The sequence below is a fragment of the Plectropomus leopardus genome, chromosome 1 (assembly GCF_026936395.1).
Source record: "Plectropomus leopardus strain MGB_pleo_1.0 chromosome 1, ASM2693639v1, whole genome shotgun sequence".
Classification (NCBI taxonomy): domain Eukaryota; kingdom Metazoa; phylum Chordata; class Actinopteri; order Perciformes; family Serranidae; genus Plectropomus; species Plectropomus leopardus.
Genome location: NC_142176.1, coordinates 31,553,032 through 31,577,442, shown reverse-complemented (window position 1 = coordinate 31,577,442; position 24,411 = coordinate 31,553,032). Strand labels below are relative to the sequence as shown.

General features: G+C 39.6%; 1 protein-coding gene, 1 non-coding gene and 3 pseudogenes across 7 annotated transcripts; 2 read left to right on the top strand and 3 right to left on the bottom strand.

Annotated features, from left to right (window-relative positions):
• The first annotated feature begins 612 nt into the window (after positions 1 to 612).
• Positions 613 to 1,453, top strand: LOC148190446 (calcium homeostasis modulator protein 6). The gene is made up of 2 exons (XM_088082120.1): positions 613 to 1,077; positions 1,301 to 1,453. The coding sequence occupies exons 1-2, from the start codon at positions 613 to 615 to the stop codon at positions 1,451 to 1,453; spliced, it is 618 nt and encodes a 205-aa protein (XP_087938246.1).
• Positions 1,454 to 6,119: 4,666 nt separating this feature from the next.
• Positions 6,120 to 8,206, bottom strand: LOC121944194 (UDP-glucuronosyltransferase 2C1 pseudogene; annotated as a pseudogene).
• Positions 8,207 to 9,277: 1,071 nt separating this feature from the next.
• On the bottom strand, positions 9,278 to 24,259 carry LOC121964894 (UDP-glucuronosyltransferase 2A2 pseudogene; annotated as a pseudogene). 4 transcript variants are annotated; one of them, XR_015776985.1, is made up of 2 exons: positions 24,175 to 24,259; positions 9,278 to 12,149 (listed from the first exon to the last, which is right to left on the bottom strand). The product of XR_015776985.1 is annotated as a UDP-glucuronosyltransferase 2A2 pseudogene, transcript variant X4 (transcript). The 4 variants fall into 4 exon arrangements; XR_015776983.1 differs by lacking the exon at positions 24,175 to 24,259 and adding an exon at positions 13,946 to 14,083; XR_015776984.1 differs by lacking the exon at positions 24,175 to 24,259 and adding an exon at positions 12,691 to 12,847.
• Positions 13,899 to 18,143, bottom strand: LOC121964788 (UDP-glucuronosyltransferase 2C1 pseudogene; annotated as a pseudogene). The gene is made up of 2 exons (XR_015776980.1): positions 17,986 to 18,143; positions 13,899 to 16,431 (listed from the first exon to the last, which is right to left on the bottom strand). The product of XR_015776980.1 is annotated as a UDP-glucuronosyltransferase 2C1 pseudogene (transcript).
• LOC121965379 (uncharacterized) lies at positions 16,942 to 24,175 on the top strand. Its single transcript, XR_015776986.1, has 4 exons — positions 16,942 to 17,556; positions 23,287 to 23,394; positions 23,567 to 23,744; positions 23,822 to 24,175. It is a non-coding gene; the product is annotated as an uncharacterized LOC121965379 (transcript).
• Positions 24,260 to 24,411: the final 152 nt, after the last annotated feature.

The following is a 24,411-nucleotide window of genomic DNA, read 5'->3' as shown; positions in this document are numbered from 1 at the left end:
TTTTAAAAGTGATTAGTAAAATCTTGAAATCAATTGTTAAACAAACATGGAGCCAGTGGATGAACCAAAAACACCTGGGCACTTGATGCATTTATAAGTAGGTTTGTAGTTTTCTGAGACAAATTAAGTAACCTTTCTTTCTTAAAATCTCCTTTTAATGTAACTTTTCCTCATTTTGTTTAGTTTCAGTGAAAAATTAGGGCCTGTAACTTGATTCTTCATTGTAAATTCTTGCCCTTTGACATATGCTTGCACCTCCATAAATGTTTTTTGCCAGACTATTGCAAAGGGCCAGTCTGTGCTCAACTACAGAACAAACTTCCCTCCACTTTACAGCCCTCCCTCCAGTTTGTCCATGAGAGACCACATTTAAAATGTAACCCCACCTGAAACCTCGCACAGGCCAATCAGCTAGAGAAATGTCAGAGCCGTCGGCACACCCTCCTTTGTTCAAAACCAATCAGAGTGGAAGTGTGGCATTTTGCCCGAGGGGAAAACTTACCCCTGGATGCGTTAATTACGCATCACTTAGCTGTTGCCAATGTGTTCACAACGGTGGACCCTCTTTTGGGCTTTTTACAGCGTTTGTCTTCATTTCTCGGTCAATCTAGTATGGAAAGTAGACAACAATGGCTTACCAGGCTGAAAAATGAACTTAGCAACAGTCCGCTGGTATCAAATGTGGCTTTTGGCTTTATCCTCATGGGACTAGAGAAGCTGGTGGAGCTGGAGTTTGAGTGTCCTTGCAACCCTACATGGAACGGAGTGTTTTCATCAGCATTCTTCATCATCCCTGCCGTCATGGCTTTCACCTTGATGCTGATCATTCAAGGATGCAGATGTGATACGTGGTGCAGGAAAACTGTTTCCCTCTCCAGTTTCGTTCCTGCTATCGTGTGGCTCATTTTGTTGTTCCTCGATGGCCAATACTTTGCTTGTGCTATGACAGACTGGGAGGGTAGATTTGTACTAGTTGACAAGGCAGCTCCGCAGAAGTGGTGTGAGCCAATTAGTGAGGGAGATGTCACCCCACAAGAACTAATGCTCCGCTCACAGCAGCTGTTTGTTTTTTCTCAGGTGAGTTGAATATTTTCTAGTTTACAGGAGATTATGGAGGATGAGTGGAATGAGAACACCTCCCCCTCAGAGTATCCACTGCAGAGAATATATCCATAATGTAATGCCTTTAGCCTTCTGAAACTATTAATTAAGCTGTGTTAATACACTTTGTAGCTCACAAATACACATTTTCTGTGCATGTTTACTAAACAAAGTGTTGCTTCACTCTTTTGTACCCCAGGTTATAGGCATAGTCCTCCTCATTTTCATCTGTGTGGGTCTCGTAGTGTATGTCATCAGAGAAAGCTGCCAACAAGAGGTGGAGATGCAGGATTCAGATGTAGCCGAGCTCACTGTCCTCAGGATGAGCTCTCTACGGACCAGGACATCATGAGAGGACTTACACCGCCCATCACAACTGCCCTGCTGGCATGGACACTTTGTAAATACAGACTTTACTTTTCATAAGTTTTGTTTGAAAGTATTTCCTGGTAAACAAACTGGACATGCATCTTGTATGGTCAGTGATGCAGTCCTGTGACGTCGCCATAATTATGGATTATATTGAAAATTGTGGGGTTTTTGTATTACAAGTGAATATATAACCAGTCTAGTGTCTGTGTTGATCTCACACTTCAGGGCAGTGACTATAGTTTTTAACCTATCTTTGAAGCAGTGGTTCTTAAACTGTGGGGCAAGCCCCCCTGGTGTAGGAGTAGATAAAAATGGGGAAATATACCCTTTTTCCACCCAAATTAATGTGTGTATGCAGGTTTTTTTAAACACAGGAAAACCTGTTGAAAATATCCAGGAGACCAGGCTCTGCACTAGACGAGTATGCCTTTCTGGTGTGTCACATTTGATGTCACAGATAGGCCAAGTAGAAAGTAAAAAAGTAGAAAGCAGCATGGAGGTCAGTGAAAATGTAACCTATTGTAATGTAGCTTATTTTTTTTTTGTATTTTTTACGTATTCAGTCATTCTCTCAAGCTAGGTGCACACTAATTTGAAACGAGGTTTGAGCGTCGCTTGGATGGAGATCATCTGTATTTTGTGGTAGCCTATCATTGCACCGTGCCAGTAAAGGGGTTAAAAATCAGCATGTTCACCTGGGTGTCTATTTCATCACTGCAGATCTGGGTCAATCGGAGATTGAGCCAATGAATACCCGCAACTTCTGCAGTCATTTGTCCCGGGTGTGACTATTGATTGTAAGCTTAAAAACAAAAGCCAGATGTCAGGAGGTGTTAGTGATTTTTTTTTGACCGGTGAGAAATTGACTATATGAAGTGAAACAAAGTTGAATACATACAATTTATGTAGGGAAAAAAGTTTGCTGACACTATCATGCTGACCTTTATTTTACTGTAATTCAGTGTTTCACTTTAGTGGTTGCTTCCCCAATTATTGTTAATGATTAATAAGAAATGGGGTGGGGAAAGGGGGCATGACAAAGTAAGAACCACTGCTTTAAAGGAATAGTTTTTTTTCTTTAAAATATGGAGCTACAATCAGCAGACAGTTAGTTCAGCTCAGCACGAAGACTGGAAGTTAGGTGAAACAACCTATCTCAGTCCAAACAACAAAAATGTTTACCAGCACCTCTATAGGTCCCTAATTCATCAGTAATAGCCTATCTCGGTTCAATCTGTACAAGTGTAAATACAATAATCTGCTCTTCCACAAAGTATGTGCTGAACTGTTGCTTGTATGGAAGCAGTTGCCAGGCAACCAGAGGAAAAAATACTGCAAGAAATTGTCCAGCACATAACCCCTCATAAATAAACAGTGAATTATCTCTTTCCACTCATTTTTCCAGTCTTTATGCCAAGTCCAACTGACTGAAGCTGCTGACTCCAACTTCATATTTACCTCACAGACGCAAGAGTGGTTATCGATTTCCTCATCTAATTCCCAGCAAAAAGGCAATAAGCATTTTTCCCAAAATGTCAAACTATTAATTCAAAGTGATATTTCACTTCGGCACATTTAGGACATGAATGGACATGCATTGTCATCCAGCTCAACACTGATCTCTTTCTTTCACTCTTAAAACCTTAAAAAATGTATACTTTTAACCTGGAAGTTTTTTTTACGTGCCTTTTGTATTAGCTATATTGACACAAGTTGAATCCACCAGGCAGCTAATATTGATCTGACTAATATTAGTGGACTTGTAAGCTACTGTTGTTTGACGTGTGTGTGCCAAAAATGAAAATGTTCCATCAAGGTGAAACTTCCCTTGAAATACTTTTGTTTTACCTCCTGGGTAGCAAATGTCTCCAGGGTCAGACCCCAGTTATAATCCGACCGAATAGTGATAAATCACACCGAACAAATATTTTTAATGATTTACCTGTTTGACAGCTAGAGATGTAAAACAATGTACATTCTAATTTGTATCATGGCTGTGACAAGCCAATAGTAGGATGTAGACATACATTCTGTAACAGTATTTGCAGTATGATTTTTTTATTGTTTTGTAATAAAAGAATTTATTTATTTAAGAAAAACTTTCAGGGATTTTGTATAGTTACGTCATAATTGCATTTATTTAAAGTGACACAACCCTCACAAAGCTGCAGTCTTGGGAATTTCAGCTTGTCTTAAAGTGAGAGAAATATCCTTTAAACTCTAGGTTTATATTGAATGCTAGACATTCAATACCTTCACAAGGTCCCCTAACAAAAAAAAAAAGAAAAAAATCTGAATAATCAGCAACAGTTGCTATAAATCGCATGATATCTACAACGGAAAACAAAGACTGCCTGCAGGGTCTCAGGTTAGTGACGTCTTTGTATCTTAGGACAGACTTTTCCCAAAAGAGACTGCTTTGATGACTTTATTGGCTGATCTCTGCAAGCCTGAAGATTCTACACAAGTCTGCCGAAACTGACATACACAGTTGTTGTATCTGACTTGTATTTCTTATTATTTGCAACATTGCCAAAGTGCCAGTTAAGCCCATTAAGTGTAGAAATTGGGGCAGACCCTGCATGTTCGTCCCGTAGGAGAGCTTATACAGGACTTCCTGTATGGCCCTGAGGAAGCTGTAGTCTTTATCCACTCTGCTCCCCTCATTTTTTGACACAGCGGGGCGCTATATTCATCAGCAAACAAATGAAAACCTTTGACTGGGACTCAGTAGAACTACTTTTCTTTCCTTCATGAACAACTTGGATGACCTTGACGGTAAACTGCTCTTCCCCGGAGGAGCTGGCCTATCATCCTTAAAACTGTCAGAGGTAATTTGGCAAATGCTGCAGCTAGCCCACTTTTTTGTACCAGGACAAAAGTCACCTGTGAAAGTACAGACATATCCGCATCAAAGCGTTAAACACAATGGCAGCTCTTCTAAACCACAAATACTAGCCTGTATTACATGGCTCCAGTCCAAAGTATTCATCAAACATATCATATATATGAGCTTTTTTTAATCTGTTTATAGAGATGCGTTGTTGTTTTATCACTTAACAATGGCTGTATTTTAGAATCAAAGTACATGACTTAATCATTGTAAAAACTGTCCCTCAAAAAGGGTCGTTAGCCTTTTCTTAAGATTACTTGTGGATCAAATGTAGAACCAATGCAATAAGCAAACTGGCAGCTGTTCGTTAGGTTACATAATCACCAAAACAAACATCTAATTTATTAAACAAAATGCAAATCCTCCTTAAAAATGATGTGTTAAAGGACCATCAGGAACTTTGTGTTTCTGTGTTTACGCTTCTGGCCATGACAAAATGGTGTGATTTTGCAGATTCTTAAAGAAAACATGTATTTCAAACCAGCTAGTAGGATCTGAGGTTCAGAGGTTATTTAAAATACATAGAGAATGCCACTAGAGTATACCGTTTAAAGTTGTATATTCCTCTCCTAGGCCAAAAAAAAAACACAATTCCCTCCCAGTGCTTTTTTTAATGCCTCACCCGTTTTGCACCACCTCATAAATGACGAACAGTCCCTGACTCTGACCACTGAGGGAGGCGCTTGCATTAACAGGTGGGAAACAGCATGCAATGAGATAGTGGGTTTTCGCCTAATTTCAAATAAAGTCTCGGCTCTCAGAGTATTAAAACGTCCCAAAACCCACCGGCAGCCCACCGGCAACTGGCTCAAGTAAACGTTAAATCTAAGCGGTTAAGCATCGTGCATCAAAATATGAACTTTAGCCTGCTTTTGTCAATATGGACATGAAACAAAACGACTGTAGTCTCGATGCCGTAACCATGAGCACCAAAGTAGCCTATAATTCATCCAGATTTATAACAAGAGAGAGGAAAAAGCTCTGACTCCTACCTGTAGCCTGCCATACGAACTAGTGTGGCTTATCTCCTCTGACCTCTGACACCAAGACGTTTTTGCCCAGAAAACTGCCGCTCACTGGATATTTCCTCCTTTACGGACCGTTGTGCGTGAAAATCCCAGTAGATCAGCAGTTGCTGAAATACTCAGACCAGACCGTCTGGTACCAACGACCATACCACATTTAAGTCACTTAAATCACCTTTCTTCCTCATTCTGATCTCCACTTCAAATTCAGCAGATCGTCTTGGTTATGCCCACAGGCCTAAATGCATTGAGAAGCTGCCATGTGATTGGCTTATTAGATATTTGGGTTAACAAGCAGTTGAACAGGTGTACGCTATGCAGTGGGCGATGAGCAGGCCCTATATGTTTTATAAATAACTGAGATTGAGCTATCAAAAATAGTCCAAATTACAAAATCCTACAGGTAAAAACCACACATTAAGGTTTATTTAAAGAAATTAAGCAAAGGCACTGTATAGTGTCACTCTAATCTTTGTGCGTGAAATTGGATATGCTTAAATCCATACAAGACCACACTTGGCATGGATGAGATCAGAACATGAATCCCCAATACTGTGCAACATTGATGAAATAATGTAGTCATTTAAAAATGGAGAATCGGAGTAAGTGAACTTGGAAAGTCTTCCATAGCAGTGCAGCTGAGAGAGAAAAAACAGCCCAAAACACATGCAAGTGTTATTTCTACTGTGCGCTCATCAAAGAGGACAAACTAATGGAAAGTACCCAAATATTTTTGTAAATGCATTTATTTTGTTCCCTCTGGTGAAGCAATGTTACTGTACATTTGGTTAACTGTTTTTCCTAAAGGTGAACAGTTTATTTGTGCAGAAGGTAAGGTAACAGATACCAAGGGGTCACATATCCAAAGAGTATTGATTGTGCAATGTGAAATCTTGACCAGATTTTTTTTTCAAATGATAAATTTGTCAATCTGAAAGAAAATGCTGAGATATGATATGCTTGTCATCCAGAGTTCCAGGTTTGTCAAATAGCAACAGTGCAAGAATATACAGTGTGTAAATCAAATTAATCAGCCCTAAACATGTGTTCCTCCTTGTTGATAGAATAAAAAATATAAAGCACTAGTTGATTAAGTTTGTTGACTATTTTACAAGAATCCTTTTTTTTCACTAATTGTAAATATTTTTCTGTCATCTCCATTAAATCATTGTCATTGTGGTTTAGATTTAATTGTGATTGCTACTTTGATTTTTTAAAAAAATTTTTAATCCTGTTTATTTTTTCTTCTCAGACAGCGGGAGCAAAAGCACCATATTAAAGCAGCAAAGATGCCCAGAATAATCAGCATGACTCCACCTAAGAAGAGCATCACATCTACAGAGTGATAGGAATACCAGGGCATTTTGTAGGACTCTGTTCTCAGGTGAGCTGCACCTTTGTGTCTCATAACAAACTCTAACCAGAAGAGGGCGGTATCTAATGGCTTCATTGGCTGATCTCTGTGCAGCCTGGAGAGTCTCTGCATGTTCATCCTGTAGGAGGGCTCATTCAGGACTTCCTGAATACCCTGAAAGAAGATGTCTTCATTCATACTAAAAATATCAATCATCTTTCCTGCTCCTCTTACCTCAATTCTTAACAGATTATCACGCTGATCAAAAATTAATGGAAGTCCTAGGATAGGTACTGCGTGGTATATCGCCTCTTGAACGCCGTTTGTTCCTCCATGAGCCACAAAAAGTTTTATCTTGGGATGTCCTAAAAGATCATTCTGTGGCATCCAGTCTACTATCAAAGTGTTGTTGCCCAGAGTAGCTGGTCTTTTACCTTTATATCTCCAGATGACTTTCTGAGGTAATTTAGCAAAAGCTGCAGCAATCTCATCAGCTAGGTCACGGGGAAGCTCTCCAATTAAGGTTCCCAGAGACATTATAATGACTCCATGCTCTCCAGAACTCTGCACAAACTCCTCCAGGTGTTCAGGAAGAGGTTTTGCAGGTTTACACTGGAATCCTCCCATATAGACAACATTAGGCATGGTGGGACGAGGGAACTCAAACACAAAGTCCGCTCTCATCAGCCAAATGTCTGCCGCTTGAAACAGGGATAAATAGTCTGCGTCTGGACCTAAATATTTACTAACAAGGCCAACATAATATGGTAAAATATAATACGCAATTTGAAACTCTGTGTAGCCAAAAATGAATATGTTAAGGAGTCTCTGAGGAAAGCTCATTTTATCTGACAGCTCGGACCCTACCAATGGCACATAAGAAAGAGGAGTAGGTGCAATTGCAGAATGACCTTCACCATGACTCGTCCATCTGACATTGAAAACAAGAGGCAATTTGAGGTAGTGTGCAAATATAACACCGATTGGTGAAACAGGGTCTGCAAGGACAAGGTCGTATTTGGCATCCAGTAGTGACTGCATCCGATCTTTGTTTTCAAAAAGCAGCTCAATCATTTTGCATCCTTTCTCGTTCATTTCAGCAGACTTTTGTGCCACTTCAATTTCCAGTTTGAGACGTGTCCACAAAGACTTTCCTTCCCTCTGGATTTCCAGCAACTGGGTCACAAACGCAGTTAAAAATTCTTCATCAAATCCAGACTCTGCATTGAGTGTAATTGAAGTGTAGAACGGGGAGTTTTCCTTGATGTACCAGCTGTCTGATGCTCGTACAACAGAAACTTGGTGGCCCCTTGAGTGCAGTTCCTCAATAACGATTTTCATGTTTATCCAGTGGCTCCCGTCCACTGGAAAAACGATAACTTTCCCACCATAAATCACAACTGGGCAGAGGAAGAAGAGGGTGATCCAGACCCAGGGCCAATTCATTTTTATTCTAAAGTTGGGAAGAAAGCATATTATTTCTTAGCAGAGGCACTCTTTTCAAGTGTTTTTATCCAAACATTTAATTTTCTTAAATGCAGTGAATAAAAGTCCAAAAACAGAGACAGTTTCTTATGAATTTAAGTCATAGGCAAACTTATTTAACAGCAGAAATATATCAAAACAGACATTAAAAACACTTGTTCAGTATAATACAAGTGTTTATCCAGTCGTATACTCAATATTTCCAGAAACACATGCCTTTTTGCTAAAACTAACAATATAAACACTTCCACCCACAAATATTTGCCCTGAGCGTGTCTGCGCAGGGGCGTGCACATGAGATCCACTTAAGCAGAGTTCAAACACACACTCATGCCCAGACATGCTGCTCGACCGTGCTAGGCCGTTTGCACTGACATGTTTTAAAAGTCAAGTCTGTAGGATTTTGGGGCATCTGCTGGCAGAAGTTGTATATGATATTTATCTATGTTTTTATCACTTAAGAATAATCTCAGTAAAAGAACTGCTGTGTTTTCATTACTTTAGAGTAAATGGTTTATATCGACATAAGGAGTGGGTTTCTTGCAAGGAGTCAACCATGTTGTCCTTCAATAACTCAAAACAGACACATCAAACACCAGCTTGAGATAGGGCCACTAAATCCTGCACACTAGACATTTAAATACTAAGGTCTAAGCATAAATGCATGTGTTTGAGAAGTACTGAGCATACAACTGGATACGTGAGACTTGGATTATACTGCATGAGATGTGTAAGAGTTTATAAACTGATGTTTTGATATAGTTGTGCTGTTGTTAGATGTGTTCCCGTTTGCTTTGATTCATGAGTATTGTTCCTCTTTTTTGGATTCACCATTCACAGTTGAGACACGATAAAAAAAATTTTAAAAATGTCTTAACTAATTCACTGTAACCTGTGGTGAGTAACTGATATAAAAATGAGCCTTTTGTGGGTGAAGTATTACTTTTACATTTTTTGCTTTTAATAATTTTACTGTGGTTAGTGTAGCCTGCTGCAGTTGGTTTCATCATAGAGACTCAAATGTAAGAACAATGACAAACTAAAAAATAAGGGTGTTAATATTTTTATTTAATTTTATTTCACTTTTTGTCCATCCGCAAATGCTGTTAACACTTTCAGCCACAGTAAGAGCTAATTGTAACTGAGAGAATCTGAACCACAAGAAAATGTATTGCATGCCAGTTAAAAATTAACTTTTGGATAAACACAAAACTTCAAATAGATAGCTATCAGTTATTTTAATTGGCAAAAAAAATGCTAATGTTACCTTTTTGGCATCCAATGTATTTTATTCAATATGCTCCCTTGTTAGAGAGCAGAACACGTCCTCGTCTGCAGGTTCCAACCCACGCAGGACTTTGGTACTGCAATTGCATGTTCTTAAATGCACAAGTGATAAGGGGGTGGAAAGGAGAGTAAAAGTCAACCATTATTTTTGACCCTTACATAAATAGCAGTTATAAAATGATTTATAAAATGCAGGACCTTTATCCTGTGTTACAACTGAAAAGAAACACAAGAAATAAAGATTGTAAAAAACATTTCATTTTTTGGGGGGGGGGGTTGTGTGGCCTACAATGCTTGGGTGAGTGTTCATTTGTCTTCTGAAAAAGTAAAATTATAAAATAGCTGATAATTTGCATTTACAGGCTGGTAAAAATACTGTAAATGGCTGAACAGCAACACCTGCTGGCTGGGAATGTGATTAACACGTCCTCATTTAGATCAGGTTATTTCTAATACATCCATGCTATTAAAACTTATGCCATGGCATATATGAAAAGAAAGTTGATTATTTTTCTCAAGTCCAACAGTCCACATTGTTTTCTTCTTAAAAAAATGGCAATGTGAGTCTTTTTTCCTCTTCTAGCATGATAACATAGTGTAGCATACATCAAAATAGATATAGAGGATAGAGAGTTGAAACTTTTGACTTGACTCATGTCATCAAGTTCGTCTACTAGTACCGTAGCTTGCATTTGCTGTGAATTTTATTTGTTTAAGACCAAAATTAGAGGTTAAACTGATACATTGAAAGGTCAAGAGATTATTAAAAATGACTTGGCTTTAAACAAAGTAATCAAACAGACTTTACTCTTGCAAATTGGCAGTCAGTTGCATAATTGTGTAATGGTAATTACATCTCTTTTTTATTTTTTACAGTCCATTTTTTTCTAGCAATATTTAAGTTACTTGCAGAACACTTAAGACACATTTAAAATGTCAAATTCTGTACTTTTCGATATCCAGCGGATTACAGCCAGATTTCTCATATACCAATGTATTCAAAAATATGAAAATTATCATTCCATTTTTCCTGATTAGTCAGTTTTCACTTTCTTTTTCAAACACAATCTAAAGCATGACCATACTAACCCTGCAAAAAATAACAAAATGAGCAAAGCAGCTGTTACTAAAAATAGTATTACATCTACAGAGTGATAGGAATACCAGGGCATTTTGTAGGACTCTGTTCTCAGGTGAGCTGCACCTTTGTGTCTCATGACAAACTCTAACCAGTAGATTGCACGATCCAGTGGCTTCACTGGCTGATCTCTGTGCAGCCTGGAGAGTCTCTGCATGTTCATCTTGTAGGAGGGCTCATTCAGGACTTCCTGTATGACAGTCTGAAATGTTTCCCTATCCAGTACAGAAACATCTATAACCTTTGCAACACCCTTTGCTCTCAGTCTGGAGAGGTTGTCGGCTTGATCGAACACAATGGGAATGCCGACAATTGGAACTCCATGATATATAGCCTCGTATATTCCGTTAGTTCCTCCGTGACTTACAAAGAGTTTAACATTTGGATGTCCTAGGAGGTCATTCTGTGGCATCCAGTCGACTAGTAAAGTGTTGCTGCCCAAAGTCGCTGGTTTGTCACCTTTATATCTCCAGATGACTTTCTGAGGTAATTTAGCAAAAGCTGCAGCGATCTCATCAGCTAGGTCACGGGGAAGCTCTCCAATTAAAGTTCCCAGAGACATGATGATGACTCCATGCTCTCCAGAAGTCTGCACAAACTCCTCCAGGTGTTCAGGAAGAGGTTTTGAGGGCTTACACTGGAAGCCTCCCATATGAATAATATTCGGCATAATAGGACGAGGAAACTCGAACACAAAGTCCACTCTCATCAGCCACAGGTCTGCAGCTTGAAACAGAGAGAAGTAGTCTACATCTGGGCCAAAGTAGCGGCTGGACAATTCAGAATAATGTGGCCCAACCACCTGCTTGTACAGATGCATCCTCATGGTGTAGAAAACTATGTTTTTGACCCTCTCATAGAAAGTCATTTGATCTGTTAGTTCTGAAGGTGGAAGCGGTACGTAAGAAAGCGGAGAGGGTGCAACAGCAAAATGGGCTTCACCGTGAACAGTCCAGCGGGCGTTAAACACTAACGGCAATCCCAGATAGTGAGCCAGCATGACGCCTCCTCCGTTAGCAGGGTCCGTCAAAACCACATCATACTTGGCGTCTCGCAAGAACTTCATTAACTCTTCATTTTCAAATATGTGCACAATCACTTCACAGACTTTCTTGTGTAATTCAAAGAACTTTTCCTTCAACTCCATGTCTAAAGCAAAGCGGGCCCATGCGGACCCCTTGCTTCGCTTAATTTTAATAACTTCAGAGACAAAGAGTCTAAAAAAATCTTCATTTCCACCACCGGCAACATCCACTGTGACAGTATTGTAATGTGGAGACGCTTCTCTGATGTACCAGCTATCTGCAGCCCGAATGACAGTCACAGTGTGTCCCCTTGTATGCAGCTCCTCAACAAGTACCCTCATATTCACCCAGTGGCTGCCGTCATGTGGAAAAACCAGAACTTTCCCACCGTAGGCTGCTGAAATAATGACAGCCAAAAGAGAGATGATGGAAACCAATGACATCTTCAAATCCTCTTAAACTGTGCAGTCTGAAATCAAAGAAAAAGAGGGGGAAGAAAACAAACAAGTTACTTATGCATTCCAGGAAATGAATGCGCAAAGGCAGATGATAATCCAGGACACCCACAACAGGGAGCTACAATGATGTTCCTTTCAATTGTCTCTCTGTTTGTGTGGAAAAACTCATTCTGACAGCCCTCACGTGCATGTTGCACATGGGGCCTCTCTCAGGAAATTAGAGTGCCAAGAGCTCTGCGTGCATTTTGTTTTGAACCCCGATTCCTCTGAGCAGCAGTGTTTTCACAACCTGAACTGTGTGCATGAAAGAAATATTCAAGAGCTTCCATTTGAGAAAACACATAATCCCAGAGCATTAAATCCCATACACCTATTTTCCTATTGATTAAATGTCTAATCTTTCAACAATGGACTTGATTCAGTAACATTAGCTGGCAAAACCTAGAAAAAATGATTCCCTTACCATGCTGTACAGCTGCTTACAACACTCTCCACAAAGATCACTCACTCTTTTCTCATAAAATGGAAAAAACCTTTAAATGTCAAGCTTACAGCGGAAAGTTCCCCGGCACTCTTGAACACAATCTCTCTCGCCAGACCCAAACAAAACAAAACAGACCACTGAAGAGCTTTTAGTCAAACCAGTGTGGCAATGAAGCACTTCCTGGTTCCTTTTGTCCCACCCTTAAAGACTGTCACAACAGATTCTCCCTTACCAGGGAAGCTTAGTCCTCGTGATGCAATAAGCAAGAGCTGTGGTGCTATTGGCAGGAAATAGTGGCTGTAAATACATGGGTGGTCTACTTCATGCTTGTGTTTCACAACATTAGAGCACCATACTTACTACATGCCTGCAGACTCAGTATATTTGAACTACTGCTATCTTAAAATATAAAGATAACAAAAGTGCAAATTGTGGGTTTTTTTTTATACAGCAGGATTTGAGTCTCTTAAATAACAGTGGGGTTTGTTTGTATCATACAGTGTCATTTGGATGCTACACTGAGAGAGCAGTTTAACATTTGCTGTCACACATTAAGTGTGACATTTTTGCAAATACATTCAAACAGACATCTTGCTAAACACTCAGTGGAGCAGTGGGCGTAGTTAAATGCCAGCAATTCAATTTAAAAAAAAAAATTAACTGTCTGCTTGTAATTGCTGAGGCAGGACTGTGCAGGACTAAAAAAAAAAAATAAAACCACTTCCTGATTTTTTGTGTTTTCTTTTACAGCATTTGCCTCGCCCCTGACGACGGTTCTGCTTAACTTAACTACATTAAATGATTGTCTCTTTAAGACACTCATTATAGTTCAATGAGGCAGAGCTCCAAAGTAATCTAAGGGAAGTGTTTATTTATTGTGGTGATACTCATATGAGACATTATATTAGAATTGAAGAAATCCAAAAGAACAAAACAACATTAACAAAATATAAAACTAATAAAGATAAAAAAGCCCTCACTCTGCTGGATCTTCAGTCTGAAGCCAAAACACTGACAAACACTTTGACCTGAGATGACTTTATCTTGAGCTCCGGATCTGCAGGCAGTGACCACACCTAAATAATCACGGCACCCACATAGACCTGTGCACACCTTTGAGGTAAACTCCACCTCTAGTTTAACATTTTTATTACACAAAGTCAAACATGTTATTATGAAAACAGGTCTAACAGTGTGACGTACTTACTATCTGCTCGACTTTGAGGCTTACCAGACATGTGCTTTCAACATTTGAAAGCATTAAAATGAAACCCAGTTTTAGGAAAAACAAACAGATTTATTTCATTGTTCTTTACAACTCACCATTTGTAGATCCAACAATGTCAGAGATTTCCTTTTCAAATGTTCCACAGAAAGTACAAAATCACAAAATTGGACATAAACATAGACTGTGGCTGAGCTTGGCAGAGGCAAAAAGAAAAAGAATACTTCTCAGGCAACACAAAGCTGCAACACCTGAAGCTGATCACAATGACCTCCTGAAGGGCGTCTGCATCAGATGTGTCAAAAAAAAAAGATGCACCACCTGGTGGTTGGATTTGTAAAACTGAAAATGGCTTACAACACAAAAAATGAATAATACATCAGAAAACATATTTTAGCTTCTGTGGGATAAACCAGACCGGAACAATCAAAACTGATCAATCTGTTTCAATAATATTTCTCATAGAGCTACATTAAGTTACACACAGTACAAATGACTAAGATAAGGTGCAGGTCTTAACCCCAAACGGGTCTTTATTTGTGCCTATGAGCCCCTGCTATCTTAAAATACTTACAGACATCAGGTATCAGGAACATTTAGGCTATTTCCCATGAACACCGGTCAAATGAAGATTAGAAATATCCACAATGGGAAAAGTGAAATCTAAATCAATTTAGAATAATTCCAAGTATTTTACATGTAATGCTCCTGAAAGAAGGTTACAACACCCATATTGATTATGCAAATACTTAACTAAAATACAATCATACAAATTAAAATAGCATACAATGTGATTGCTGAGTAACTGAGTAACATATGGCCATTCAAGCAAACCTCATATTGATCTCTTATAGTAATGCCCAAATCAGCATCAGAATCATGTAAAAAAAATCAAACTAATCCAATCTTTCATTATATAAGATCATGTTAATCATGATTATTTATGATTAAATCACTGATGTATTTAAAAAAATGTACAGAATTTATAGTGCTGAAATGATTAGTCATGTTTCACTTTACGTTTACAGAATGTAGTGAATAAACACCTCATGAAAACGAAAATAATGAAAAGCACGAGCAGCACAGCTCCAGCCAGGAACAAAACCACATCTACAGAGTGATAGGAATACCAGGGCATTTTGTAGGATGCTGCTTTCAAGTGAGCTGCACCTTTGTGTCTCATGACAAACTCTAACCAGAAGAGGGCGTTCTCCAATGGGGTTATTGGCTGATCTCTGTGCAGCCTGGAGAGTCTCTGCATGCTCATCCTGTAGGAGGGCTCATTCAGGACTTCCTGAATAGCATTTAAGAAGTTGTCGTCTTGGTCCATTGTGGCTAATGTAATGATCTTAGCCCCTCCTCTCTCTTGCAGACGCAGCAGGTTGTCATATTGGTCGAAAAACAAGGGCAGACCCACAACTGGGACTCCGTGGTAAATAGCTTCTTGAACCCCGTTTGTTCCTCCATGAGCCACAAAAAGTTTCATCTTGGGATGTCCTAAAAGATCATTCTGTGGCATCCAGTCTACTATCAAAGTGTTGTTGCCCAGAGTGGTCGGTCTTTCACCTTTATGCCTCCAGATGACTTTCTGAGGTAATGTAGCGAAAGCTGCAGCGATGTAGTTTGTTAGGTCAGCAGGAAATTCACTCACAAAAGTCCCCAGAGACATCATGATGAATCCATGCTCTCCAGAAGTCTGCACAAACTCCTCCAGGTGTTCAGGAAGAGGTTTTGCAGGTTTACACTGGAATCCTCCCATATAGACAACATTAGGCATGGTGGGACGAGGGAACTCAAACACAAAGTCCGCTCTCATCAGCCAAATGTCTGCATCAAGCAGTAACTGGGAAAAGTCATTATTGGGCCCAAGATATTTGTCGCACAGTTTCTGGTAAACAATCTGCTTCACCAACTCATTTTGGGTTTGAGTAATTACATGCAAAAAGACATTTTTAACTCGCTGAATAAAGGTCATCTTGTCTGTGTTTCCACTTCCTGTAATAGGAATATATGATAACGGTGAAGGTGCAATTGAAAGATGACCCTCACCAGCTATCAGCCACCGAACATTATACACCAAAGGAAGGTTCAAATATTTGGCCAAAATTGGTCCACCCCCCCAGCAGGGGTCAGTGAGTAACAGGTCAAACTTGCTGTCCTTCATGATTCTCATCAACTCTTGGTCATCTAGCATTGCTGATACAAAGTCAGACACAGCTCTGTGAGCTTCAAGGAACGTGTCAAACATTCCTACAGTCATGTGGAGAAAAATGGTCAGGGGAAGAGCCCCCCTTTCAAATTGAATGACCTCATACACCAGATCTGTTATGAACTGCTGATCTAAGCTCCGCTTCACCTGAACTGTATAAGCATTGTAATAGGAGGATTTATCCTTGATGTACCAGCTTTTGCTTGACCTCACAATGGTTATATTGTGTCCTCGCGCATGCAAAGCTTGAAGTAAGATGTCCATGTTAATCCAGTGGCTGCCCTCAGTGGGAAAGACCAAGATGTTGCCACCTTGACAGAATCTGGGGACGAGCATGAGCAGCAGCAAAACACTGCAGCAACAGATCAGCCTCATCTGGAATGAAAACAATGGACAGAGACTTGGTGAAAAATCTCATTAGAGTGCAACTAATTTAAACTAAAGGGGAACACACCAAAATGAACAATTCCAATATGTTATTTTAACACACCCACAGAATGTTTGTTCTCTTTTTTAATATATATACACAAATGAGCTTCATGCTATTGCAGTGTTCTCAGTTGTGAAACAGAAAATGTGTCTATATACTCAGAGCATTCCCCTGGCTGCTGTCAGTGTCATCCAGAACCAATCATGTACTGATCAGTTAGGTGTACCTCTAGAAAGATTGGAGGATTACCAAGGAGGATGTAAATTTAATCTGCTATATTTTCCCTGGTCTTTTGGCTGATTTGTGGGTAAACTGTAAACAGCCAGAAAAAGAGGTGGGTATATCCCATATACCTGCCTGCCTACCTGTCTTCACTAAACATCTGTCTACAATCTTTCACCATTCATTGTCTATAAAGCACCTCCACACTTTATAACCTATGATATCATAAATTTAAGTTCGAGCACTTTTATTTTTGGATTTGAGAGAGTTGTTCATTTTAACCAATATTTAATAATTTTAGATTGTCTTAGACCAGGGGTAGGCAACCCGAGGCTCTAGAGCCACATGCGGCTCTTTAGCCCCTCTCCAGTGGCTCCTGTGTCTAAACAGTCTAGTTCTGTGTTTCGTATGCATATTATGCAACCTATGCGCATATGCGTGTTGCGCAATAACACAAACAGACAGACAGACTGATAGACAGTCAGGCACACACACACACACACACACACACACACACACACACACACACGGGATCGATATTCGAAACTTATTTCAATAAACTTTTTCTGCATGCGGATCACAAACGCAAGCCTCCTATTTTTGCGAGACGCCGGATCACTATGCATAAACTGAATTTAACAGAGGGCAACCAGGAAATCGCACGGCGACACAACATTAAACATCCGGTTACTTTTCAGAATAAAACACTCCGTGTTTACGCATGATCGTATATCACTTAACTATAGCAACAAAACATCAAAATGAGCGGATCCAGGCCTGTATCAACATGGCAGAAGTTTTCGGAAGTCACAACCGGCAACACAGAGGAGGAGAAGCTAATTTGGGAGGTAGAAAACCACAAAATTATTTATGACACCACATATCCTTTTATTAGGACAACCATAGAATGGAAATGGCGTGGAACAATTTATTAATTAATTTTATTATTGGGAGTTATGGGAGTGAATCGATATCACTATAATTAAGCCATGAAAGGAATGGAGTAATTACTTCTTCTGTACCTATACAATGCGCGTGATTCTGTAATTACCGCGGGAACTCCTCGGTCTCGCCACTCCAGCAGTGCTACGCCGTGCCGGACTCAGAGCGCAAGCGGTACCGGCAACACCGGCAAAACCGCAGCGGAGCCGTAACGCAACGCACATGCAAGCGGTGGAAATCCTCCGAGCAGCAAAATTTGCCTCTACATTCCGTTAACATTCAGTAAATCCGCATATCTGCGCTGAAACATTGTTAACGCGTGCGTACGTGCTTACCGTGGAGCGTATTGTTCCTCCGCACAGGAAAAGTCACGCTGATAGGAAACTGCTTTCTCCAGCGCCAGTAGCCTCCACCAAAGAGACCAGACTGATGGACTCAAGCAACCCGGAAAAGAGGGGAAACATACTGTCAACGGTGTGCGTGCGAACACCCCTGATAAGGAAGTCAATGATTGATAGGATCTTTATATTTTCATGGCATGTGAAATAATCAGATCACGATAAGTCATCATTTATCAGCTTATTGTTTTTAAAGTCGATGCTTTCATAAAAGCATCGGCCAAAATTACAGTTATTCATACATTTTCCTGTTTACTCAACCCCAACCCAGACCTCATTAGACCTGCCAACACGAGATGGCTATCTCACTATCGTTTTGTTACTTGGCAATGACTAAAGGACTACACAAGAGGCTGCACATGTCATGTATTGGCGTCAGTCTGACTGATGGCATAGTCAAACATAAGTTGGATGCTGGTGGATATGTAGAAACAGAGAAAGAAGATGTAGAAACTGGCAGATGGTCAGAGGAGAGTGAGGAGAGCTTTCCATGACAAAAAATGTCACTGCTTACCTTTTCATATCATTTACTTGTCAGGAAGCGTGTTTTTTTTTTCTTTTTTAAAAAACTATTTTAGCTGCATGGGAGCCATTATAATTAAGTTTAAACAGAAGAAATAAGTTTCCTATTCAGCTATTGAAAAAACAGCACATTTCTAATAACTGAAATTCAGAAAAACAAAAATCAGATAGTGTGCACTAACAACATAATACCACATACACTAAATGTGAGTTGAACATAATTGAATGAGTAATGCTGGTTGATGTTAGCATGGATGGACCACTGAATAGGCCTACCAAGCACAGGCCCTGTGGTCCAAAGTATTTGGGCCCTTCACTTGCACATTGTCACTAAAATTAACAGGTACAGATCAGAAAGAGACACAAAATGACAACAAAACGATGCAAAAGAACTGCAGAGAGACACAAAATAATTAGAAAGGGGACAAAAAAGACACAAAATTACTCCATAAACCGAATACAAATATCTCAAAGGGACAGAAAATGACTACAAAGACACACAAAATTATTCCAAAAAGTTGCAAAACAATCAAAAAAAGACACAAAACAATTACAAACAGGCATAAAATAATTCCTAAAATGTGCAAAACAAAGACACAGTATGATTCCAAAAAGGAGCAAAACAACCAAAAAGAGACAGACCGTAACCATATAACAACACAAGATGAATACACACAAAAAAAGAAGAAAAATGACAGCAAAGTCTGTTTGTGTTTCCAGTTCTATGTGGGAGAGGTGGTGAGGCCTTTTACATGTCTTTGCCCAGGGACCCATAATCTCATTATCCACCCATGGATGTGAGGTGTTCATGTCTGTTTGGTATTCACACACTTCAGCACTATGTAGGACCAAGTCTTCAGTGTACTCTGCAATGCTATGAGGTGTACACATAGTCATCAAAAGGCATCAGAACAGGACAACAACAGGAACTGACTACAAAATAAAATGTGTTCAGTTAAACTAAGGAGGAGGCTGTCCCTTATTCTGCATATACTGAAGTAAATTAAGCCCAGCTGAGTGGACAGATGACTGGGTCAGGTGATGAGCTCATGCAGTAAACTCTGAAGGGACAGCTTTTGGGTAGGTGAGGAATGATGGGAGAGGTTATGCACAACATAGAGATTAACAGTATGTGCTAGCAGAGGAACCGCTGTTGCCATGACACTGTGTATATATATTTAGTGTGTTTATATTTGTGTGCATGTATGTATCAACTGTAGAGGGTACTTGTATGTATGCACACAGTATGTTTATGCATATGTTTGTGCATCTATAATGGGTTTCTCTGCCTTCTGGTATACATTTTATTGGTTTCTCTTTCTCTCTCTCTCTCTCTCTACTGTTGATGTTTTACATATTTGGCTGGTGGTAGCAACATGCAAATTTGACATTACTGTAATCACAATCTGTATGGTAGCCCACATACATTATATGTTCCATGTTTAATTAATGTTGGTTTGATTTGACTTTTTTTGCTATGCTGCCCACTGCACCTAGCAAAAATGATATCAAAAATGTATTTTACTCAGCATGCAGTGCAAATGAGCATTTCATTTACCTCATAGTACTACATTATCTTTGTGTTCAGACTCTATACATTCCATTCATCATACAGTAAAACACAGTTATTTCAAATCTACCAGACTCTGCAGCTTGCTTTTCAGTGGGGCAAGGCATTGGTGATAGTGGGGGAGAAGCTGGATAGATGATGAATTTGATGATTTCCCTGCCATAAATTTATATCCTAGCTGGTGACTGATTTAAAGAGCGGAATAAAAGAAATGGTTTGTGATTCAAAATGCAATCGATATTTTTTACACTGGAAAGGAGCTCTGCTTCAGCAAAACAATGCACCAGGTTGACTGGGATCAAAACAATATTACTGCAATATAAAATAGGTCAGTTACACTCATCTTGTAAGTGCACATGGCGCTGTAACGACATGCCTTGGCACTTAGTGCAGGCTTTGATACATGTATGGATAGAAAAAACAATTTAACTTTTATTTCAGAATTGAAAGAGGACAACCTCAAACTGGATTAGAAATAATGGTCAAACACTGGTCTATTCTTTCTTTTGCAATGTAAGGTCAGTTTAGATGGAGCAGATTGTTTCATGTCAATCCAAAAAATATTTGCACACATTTATGGGTCAATATAAAACGTTCTTCTATCATGAACATCAGGTCAAAGTTCAAGTCATGTTTTGACCATGTGGCAACTTTGGAGGCTTAAAAGTGAAGCCAGTGCATGAGTGCCAAAAACTGCAATTCACTGAACTGCTGCTTGAGGCTAGCGCTAAAACAGTAAATCCCCATAGACCACCATGTTAAAACTTGACTTAACTCTTAAATTCAACATTCATCACAACTGTACAGGGGGATGAATTTTTATATAACTCATCCCTTTACATTTTGTTAATGCTCCAAGTTATACATATTTAGAGGCCGTGCCACTTGAGTGACATGCTGTCTGTGAGGAGTCACTAAAGTCTCTGAGTCAGATCCACCCCTCACTCCTCTGCAGCTCAAACCTCTCATCCAGTCACTTCTGGCTCCAAATATCAAACATGGCAACAGCTGAAATGCCGAACTTGAGGCTTCAAAAAGCCAGTCCACAAACCAATGGGTGACACCACAAAACTATGTCCATTATTTACAGTCTATGGTGCTGACCTGTGGCTCTGGACCTTTTTGACACATCAGTACACTTCACCGTCCCATTTACAGTATCCTATGTTTACCTTTTTACTTACATTTACCCTTAATCACCCAAGATCCATTGGAAGAAGCATGTTTAATTGAGAGTGTGTGCATTATATACAGTCACTGACGCATATGAGTCACAGTGCAGAACAGGTAAATAGGTATATCAGCTTCTCACTTTGGTGAAGGACATGCAGTATAGGAAGCGGGCCAAATCTCTATTAGAAATTGCTCAGTTGACATAACATTCCTGAACAAAATCTTTCCAAAGATTTATTTTAATGGAATAACAGCTTGAAGCTCTACTCTGAAATAAAACCAAGTGAGAACATAAACATGACAATGGGACTCCTTTGAGACTCACACTGTATATTAGTTGGACAGAGTACAGGACTGAGAAAAAACAGAATTCTGTTTAAACACGTTGGCTCTAGTTGACAGGCAAGCAGCCAAATGATATAAAAACACCAACCTAATACTGAATACATCCACTCATAACTGCTACATTCAATATCATCCGTCTCTTTGATAATGGCTCCATTACAGACACTTAATTGAAAAAAGGACACCTGTGTCATCTGTTGCTGATGCAAAGCAGACAGGGGTCAAAGCTAGTCATTTTGGCATTGATTTCTCAGGCTTTCATACATAAGGATTCTTAATGCCACTGTATATTTAGTGTGTGTTTGGTTCACTTTCTCTGCCTCTTGAAACCATGGCCACAGAGGTCATTTCCAGAAACTCTAGATGGCATAAACACTGTAGTAAGGTCAGAGAGGTGAATGCAGTGCTGTTTGAGAGCAATAATAGAAACAGAGCAGGGAATGGATTCATTATCAGATGATTGCATCACAAGGCACGTAATGTGTATGGCATATCTGAAACAAATCAAATAGATTTTCTAGTTTCTCATCTTAAAACAGTAAATTTTGATATATATGTTTGTCCATGTACTCTTATATGTGGGCTGGACAGAGAAAAGTCGTGTATGCTAGCGAAATATTTCAGCACAGAAACTATACCAACTCAAGGGAAATGGTTATTGCCCACTCACATCCGGACACAGTGTTGCCAATATAGTGACTTTGTCGCTATATCCAGCGACTTTTCAGACCCCTCTGCGACTTAATGAGTCAAAAGTGACCAGCGACAAATCTAGTGACTTTTTCTGGTCATTTGGGGAATTATTGTGTTGACAAAGGTCTGCAAAAAAGCATCTAACATATATCGTACTCGGTTCACGTTACGGCTGTGCTCACGAGAGCCAAGTACAGCGAGGACGGCTGCCGTCTTCTCGTCACTACTGGCACAGCACTCATGCAGTCCAGCAGCAACAAAACAACTTTGTAAATACATAAATAGTTACTACCTGGTCAGCCTTTTCTATTAGTTTTGCCTCTCTCAGAATTTCATATTATGCAAATTAGTTGATTACGTCATCTAGCTACTTCTAGCGACTTTTGGGAGAGCCAGTAGCTACTTTCCTCACTGAAGAGCTGGCAACACTGTCTGGACAGTAAACATGACGCTACTGCCAGCAGCTGATTAGTTTAGCTTAGCACAAAGACTGGAGGAGAAAACTGCTAGTCTGGCTCTGCTCAAATGTAACAAAATTACCCTACCAGCACCTCTAAAGCTCACCAGCAAAGACACTGTATCTTTTCGCAGTTTTTCCACATTTTTTTTTAAAGGATTTAATCAGATATGTGTGATTACATAGCTTCAGTGGTGCTAGTGGGCCGATTTTATTACCAACGACCCAGGCTAGCTTTTTTCCACTATTTTCGGTCTTTGTGCGAAGATACATAAGCTGAGTGCTATCTAATTCCATTATATTGTGAGAAGGCAGAAATCTCTACAGCCATTACCCGGCAACTCACTGTAATAAAAGGTTGATTGATGAACAGCACTACAGTTGAAAGGAAATATATGTCTTTTTGATTATAGGTGAACTGCCCCTTCACTGTGTAGATGTTGTTGATGAGTTTTTACAAAATGCTTCCTTTATGTAGGAGTGGATTGACAGGAAACTCAGATGGAACCCTGATGACTATCTGGGTATTACGATCATCCGAGTCCCTTCTGACAGGATCTGGCTACCTGATTGTACTGTATGATAAGTATGTGCATTATATATGGAAGGAAATTACATCGATGAAAATGTATATTTTGCAAATGTATATGATGGCAATTGAAATAGAAACCTAGAATCAAATAGAGGCACTAAGTAAAATAAGATAATCTAGCTATAAGTTAATATTTTAGATGCATAAATGTTATTTCTTTCAACAGCTCTGATGGGCGTTTTGAGGGCACTGTCACCAAAGCTGTTGTTAAATATGATGGAACCATATCATGGACTCCACCTGCCAATTACAAGTCAGCATGTACCATTGACGTCACCTTCTTCCCTTTTGACCTCCAGAATTGTTCAATGAAGTTTGGCTCCTGGACATATGATGGCTCCCAGGTGAGTCTCTACTCCACAGAACATAAGTGTTGGTCATGACCAGTGACTGACACGATATTGCCCTCTGCATTTAACAGGTGGACATAATTCTGGAGGACTCATAACATTGACAAACATTTTGACCTGAGATGACTTTATCTTGAGCTCTGGATCTGGAATAAAAGGCAGGCAGTGACCACACCTAAATAATCATGGCGCCCACATAGACCTGTGCACACCTTTGAGGTAAACTCCACCTCTAGTTTAACATTTTTATTACACAAAGTCAAACATGTTATTATGAAAACAGGTCTAACAGTGTGACGTACTTACTATCTGCTCGACTTTGAGGCTTACCAGTGACATGTGCTTTCAACATTTGAAAGCATTAAAATGAAACCCAGTTTCAGGAAAGACAAACAGATTTATTTCATTGTTCTTTACAACTCACCATTTGTAGATCCAGCAACGTCAGAGATTTCCTTTTCAAATGTTCCACAGAAAGTACAAAATCACAAAATTGGACATAAACATAGACTGTGGCTGAGCTTGGCAGAGGCAAAAAGAAAGAATACTTCTCAGGCAACAACAACAAAGCTGCAACACCTGAAGCTGATCACAATGACCTCCTGAAGGGTGTCTGCATCAGATGTGTCAAAAAAAAAAAAGATGCACCACCTGGTGGTTG

Coding starts and splice junctions, on each gene's coding strand:
- LOC148190446 (XM_088082120.1), top strand. CDS start 613: ATGGAAAGTAGACAACAATGGCTTACCAGGCTGAAAAATGAACTTAGC. Junction 1,078..1,300: donor AGCTGTTTGTTTTTTCTCAG/GTGAGTTGAATA, acceptor TTTGTACCCCAG/GTTATAGGCATAGTCCTCCT.